Here is a 6,257-nt window from a genome sequence, read left to right as displayed (position 1 = left end):
CAGCCAGTGCATACACAAGAATTGGAAATGCTCTCAGTGGTCTCTGCACAATCTAGGATACAGTCAAGGGAATAAATCAGGACTACAAACATAAACTCTCACTGTCTTGTGAGATATCTGAATGTGACTGGACTCACCAGAGACCAAATATTTGCCCTATTATACCCAGATAAATGCCTGCTTTCTACTAAGTTATACTAATACAATGTGGAGAAAAATATAGTTCAAGTTGTCTACATTTTAAAGTCAGAGACTGAAAGGAAGTGGAGAAATGGGAAAATGAATAATGAAATCAAGAATACAGTTAGGAATAAAATGCTAGGAGGCTCTTATGAGCCTGAGCCATAAAGTGAAGCACAGATGAAATAACACAGTCAGTAACCACAGATAACGATGCAAGTATAAATCCTGTAGCAAACACCACAGTACTATGTTTTCTCCCCGGGACGATGTTTTACCTGCTCTGAAATCCTCTGGTAAGTGACCAGTAGGAGAAGACATCCACTGTGTCATTTTAGAGGAGAGGAGAAGAATCTCCTCTGAAGAAAGAAGTTATACGTAGCAGCCAAGGCTTTATTTTTATCAATGACTTCTCAAGCCAGCTGTGAACATTCACCCTTTTAATCACAGACTAATTAGGATCCACATATATCTAATCAAGACTGTAACTCTGAAGGTGCTCTAAATGCTTCTATAGGTAGTAGCGTATGTTTTAGCATACAGCACCTGGTGTTTCAACATTCAGGTAATCACACTGATGCTGAGGTAAAATCCAGACTTCTAGCACTAAACTTCAAAGGCAAGCAGTCACTTCCCGGTTACCCCATCTGTTTGTTTATTTTTTAGCAAGCTGCCTATTTAAAAAACAAAACACAACAGAAGTCACACTGAAAATAATTTGATTAAAATTTAGTTCAGATCATTGAGCCATCTGCGTTACTGCTGCGGCTGGTGGAAACTGTGGTCTTGTGGCTCTTCCCATCACCATCCAAAAGACAGCGGCCAAAACAGTAATGCCACTTCATGTGCAGGTAGCAGAAACATTCAGCAGCTGCCCCTGCTGTTGCTCAGTCAGTTTTCCTTCTGCTGGCACCTTCATCTGTGGTTACAAGTCAGGGCCCTATGAAGCAGGCAGACAGCAAGACCAGTGTCAATCGATCATGTTGCCAGATCTTCCGCTGCTCATTTCCTGCAGCATAATCTGAAAGAAAGCCTGTTTCCATGCCTGAGCTGGTCTGGACAAAGATAAATCTGAAGGCTGCCTAGTGACTACTGTATAAACATACAGCAAGTCTGATGATCTAACCTACAAGGCTTTGGTTATTTGGTATAATTAAGTGGAGAAGATGCCAAGAAAATAATTACTGGAAAGTTTTCTTTTGAGAAACTTATGATAGAAATTTCTCAACAGCTTCAAGGAACTCCATGGATGAGCTAAGCCCTTCCAAGTCCAGCAGATTGCCCTTTTTGTCATGAAAGTGGAATAATTCAGTCTCTTCCTCTTCCAGTTCCTCTCGAAATAGGTTTGTCTCTGAGGTAGGAATGATGATGATGCGAGGGACTGCACTGCTAATGATGGAGCCCAGGACTCCGTTCACTTGACTTTCTTGAGCTGCTGTCTGTGGAGTACCTGAGCCCTCTCCTCCACTCACACTGCTGCTATTCAGACCAACAGGCAGAGAGGCTGCTTTTAGGGAGCTGCTCACAAGTGTTGCAGGGAGACCGTGTAGGACTGGCTGCCTAAGCACCTTCTCCAAACAGCTGGAGGAGAGTGAAACCTGGAATTGAGACATAAGTTTTAGTGTTGTCATACAGCATATGACTACAGAAACCAGTAGTAGAAATGTTCATTACCACTAGCCATTTTTTGAGTCACCAGTCATATTTTCTAAACACTTGAATCACTTACTAGAAAGAGAAAATCAGGTGTGTTAACATCTACAGCTTGGAAAGCAGAATGTTAAATGAGGCAAAAGAAAACATGCCTAAATATCATCAGAGACCAAAAAGAGAAGAAGGAAAAGAAAAGCCCATTCCTATATCTGACTTATTTTATGTTTCAAAAAAGCATTTCTCCCTTTTAACACATCTCAAGGTACCAGATAATTGCACTTCTCTCTGTCTCTCATTGGAGGGATCTCAGGTAAGACTCAAGCACACTGTATTCTTTATTTGCCTACACTTTCATCATCCTTGTGACAACCTCTGTCATGGTATCCCCAAACGGCTCCTGCTATTGTCTCAGGGCAGTCAGTGGCTTTGCATGTACTGGATAGTACTTCCACCAGCAAAGAAGAGAAAACCAGCAACTGCTATTTTGCTTTGCTAACCACTTCCCATCTGCCTTCTTTGAGAAAACTTAATTTCCTACTTCGCCCTGATGGCAACTCCCCTGTGACCTTTCCATAACTCTTTGTGCACAGTACGCAAATCCAGAGTAAACTAAATAAGCTTTTAAAGTATTGGTTAGTATTTAAATACATTGGCAATGGAAGGCATGAGTGATCAATTTTGGCTTGCTATAGAAAATGACAGTTCAGGTTATAAAATGCCACATACAGAGAAAAGCTAGAGGTCCCTCCTTCCTGGAGAAAATCAACATTTAACATAAAATGCAGTTTTTACCTCATTACTATGTGAATTCTCATGAAGACTAATGGAATTCAGCATACAACAAAGTTTTATCCAGATTGCTATGAAGCTTCTATCAGAGTAACAGTTCTATTTATTTCTCTTCATACACTTGTAAGGCATATTAACTAGCTACACTGAGTCTCTCCATAGGTTGAGCTTCCCATAATAGTTTTGTAAATATTTTTCCTCTATTGCAGATATTTCTGTTCTAGTCATAAACCTCATTAATTCCACTTTAGTCTTCTTGAAGCATTCAGGCATGTAAATCCCATGGATTTATAGAGATTTGGTGCTAAAACATCTTTTTAAAATGTTAGATTGGTCTCTGGCATGATTACAGCAGCAGGAGCTATAATTTGGCTCCTCTGTCTCCACCTAGTCCATGGCCTGTGATACTGCCTTTATACTGGGAAATCCTTAAATCAAAAAGGGAAAGGGGGGGGAGGGAGAGGTAGTATAGTGGCTGGTTTTGGTTTTTAAGATTTAGGGGTCATTATCTCAGTAAGTAGTTTAGCATAATATCTTATTGCATAGCACAAGTCAGTCTGATTTTACAGACAGAGAACAAAACATATTTGTTTTTCATACAAATTATGTTGTTAAAAAAAAAACAACAAACCACAAGAGACTTTTTTAGTCTCTCTCTCTTCCCCTCTGTTTCTCTGTCAGTCTGGGTATAGAATAAGACACTAGTATATTCTGAAGGATTATGTAAATTTACTCCACAAACAGCAATCATTCACTGATTCCTATTGATGAAGATTTCTCCAGCCACTCTACTTATCCAAGTGGAGGGAAGAACAATGTGCTAAAACCAGCAGTTTAAATCAGCCTGAAAGACAAGAACAGTCCATTCTTCCAAATCAAAGTTAATTATAGAATGAAAAACCTAAAACCAGTCCTCCCTGCTTCAAGTGCGGTCTTCACCACAGCAGAAGGAAGAGTTTCTTTTGAATATGGACACCACTTCCAAGTTTTTTTAGTTTTCATGCCAGGTAATTCCTTTGGCAGGAATCCTGGATGCAGAGAGCACACTTGGCAACTCTCTTTTGAAATCAAGTATTCAAACCTATCTTCCACTCATAATACATGCCTGCATTTTAATGCTTCCAAAAAGGCCTCTTCACTGCCACACCAGGTTTCCAGATGTCAGTCTACATCAGGTCTGCTACCATCCTAACTAACTTCAGTAAGTCATGGGGTTAGAGCATATCTCTGTGGCAGCACAGAAAACAGTCCCATGTGTTTTGTGCTATGCAAAGCACCAAGCCAGGGACACTGATTGGCTTTTTAACTTTCACTTGAGGGATGCCTTTTCTTTTTTGACAACCCATCTGCAGCTGTGCATTAAGGAGTTTTGATCTCAGTCAGTGAAAAGAATTCAGACGTACATAATTTATCTATTTTGTTAAATCAGAAAGTTAGGTGACCCTGCACCAAATTCACACTTGTATTTCCATAACTGAGCATTTTTGAAAGCGCTATAATTGGAATCCAATCATAGACAGTTCAGTAATGCTATTAAAACCTTAAATATCTAAAAACACAGTGGGGTTGGGGTTTTTTTGAGGATAAATGGGTGGCCACATAATGAAACACTCTAACTGATCTTGACAAATAAAAATTTATTCTGATAGAATTAATGTTGATGCATTGCATTTAGCTAACACACAAAGGACCTTCACGCCACGCAGGAATCTTTGCTAAGAAAAGCAAATGATGCTTTGAATATTCAATGTAAATGAATTCTACGCATCTTGGTGAACAACACTGAAAGCCTCAACCTGAAAGTATTTTTGTTTAAAATACTTTTGTATTTATCAAAATAATTCAACAGATGTCTTTCAAGGACAAATTATAGCATCTGAGCCTTCTTGTGGGCTATGCAGCTGACAAATTCCAGAATCCAGGGTCATTTTCTTAATTGCTGAATACTTTTATGCAGACCACCTCAGATTTATTTTCCTTCTCCTTCCTTATGAGACTGAAAGCTGGTGGTTCTCCAGAACCTGGAGACAACCTCTTGTCTTTGATACTTAGCTACCACCTTGGACACGCTGGGCTAGTGATGGAGGACAGCAGAAGTGGGCAGTAGATTTGATTCCATGTTGCCTGCCTCTACATTTGAATTCCTTGGTTTTCCATCAGTACTATTCACAACAGTTGCAGGGAAAGACCAAGGTTTCTCAGGACTTGATCTTAAGGAGACACATGAAAGAAGACAGGAAAGATGCATGCAGGAACCAGTTCATTGGCTGGCTGGAAATTTCCAGAACAGTTCCTGCTTTAAACTATGCTATCTCCAGACAATTAGCGTCAGAGCTAGAAGGGAGCAGAAGGGACAGAAGCAGATGCTGTAGCTGACCAAGGTGTGGATGTTTGGATACACACAACAGAGTAGCCCCATGAAAAGGTGCCTTTACCAAAAAGTGGGTGCTACTCAGTCCAGCCACGCACAGAGGATTGTAAGCCTGCTTGGAAAAACAGCACTGATATATGCTTGACATTGTGCCACCCATACAAATAATCATTTTGAAACTGGTGTTACGGTTCTGGCAGATGCTGACTCATGGGTGACCTATTGCTTCCATCCTCAGAGGTTCCTTTTGGAACAAAGTTTTCTTTGTCCAAAACTTCAACAGTTTGGGCAACGAGCATGATGCATCCACAGAAGATGCACTGAGTATTCACCATCTCCTCTTTCAGTGAGGGAAGGATGGCAGCTGCCAGACTCTCCCACCCTTAGGGAGAAATGGGAGTTTCTTTCGAGACTTCCCCTTCAACAGAAATAAAATATTTTAATGTTTTTTTTTTCTGAAGGAAGGAAAAAGTTGGCCTCTATCATGTCAAACTCTTTTGCAGCCCTGACTTTGTAGTAAAAGGAGGCTACCACAATGTGGACACAAGGGTCAGGATGTGAGGAAGCAGAACTGGGTTAGATAAACAGGAAAAGAGGCAAAGAATTCAACTTCCTGCATTTGATGCCACTGACTGTGCTTCAACGCAGCTTTAGAGCTATGAGTCAATGCTGATTTTCCAAAAACAGGCAACATATTAGTGAAAAAAAATGAATAAGGCTTTATTGGCATTCTCTTTAGGTACAAAAAAAGAAATAAAGGCAATGATGAAGAGGACATCAGAATCAGGATAAATAAAGCCTTCAGACGAAACAGGTGGTTATAAAGATTGAATTATTATTTCAGAGATTATGTGCTGTAGCAAGATTAACACTAAAATGGAGAGTCCCCAGCAGAGACTTTTTTTCCTTACCTTTTCTGCAGTTGCTGCATTGTAGCTGCAGGTCTTTGGGAGCAGATCTCTCTTCTCCTGTCTTGGACTTGAGAAAGAGTGACTTCGGCATGGCTGCAGCTTCTTACGAGCTTGCTCTACAGGGTCAAGTTCTACATCACTCCAGGTCTAATAATAAATGATGAAGAATTTCAGACAGGTACATCCTTTCTCAAATTCTAAAAGTTCTCCAACTCTATCAGAAACCATGCACACCTATAGGAAACTAAAGCTGTTCTAACACAGGTCTCACCCTCAAAACTGCCCTGGGGAGAGGCTTGATTTTTAATCTTGCCACTTACCCTGGACTATTTTTCTGAACCAAAACAAAACTT

General features: G+C 40.2%; 1 protein-coding gene across 4 annotated transcripts in view; it reads right to left on the bottom strand.

The window, feature by feature from the left end:
- Positions 1–520: 520 nt before the first annotated feature.
- LOC134173528 (melanopsin-like) overlaps positions 521–6,257 on the bottom strand; it is a 67,922-nt gene continuing 62,185 nt past the window's right edge. For all 4 annotated transcript variants that reach the window (XM_062637624.1, XM_062637627.1, XM_062637625.1 and 1 more), the window contains 2 exons: positions 5,905–6,051; positions 521–1,778 (listed from right to left, as the gene is read on the bottom strand). In XM_062637624.1, the coding sequence (XP_062493608.1) occupies positions 1,389–1,778; positions 5,905–6,051 (537 nt within the window). In that variant the 3' untranslated portion in view covers positions 521–1,388. The remainder of the gene's footprint in view (positions 1,779–5,904; positions 6,052–6,257) is intronic.

The sequence above is a fragment of the Pezoporus occidentalis genome, unplaced genomic scaffold (genome assembly GCF_034315485.1).
Source record: "Pezoporus occidentalis ecotype Australia unplaced genomic scaffold, CSIRO_AGI_Poc_V1 ctg53, whole genome shotgun sequence".
NCBI classification, from domain to species: domain Eukaryota; kingdom Metazoa; phylum Chordata; class Aves; order Psittaciformes; family Psittacidae; genus Pezoporus; species Pezoporus occidentalis.
This window is presented reverse-complemented; position numbering and strand designations above follow the sequence as displayed.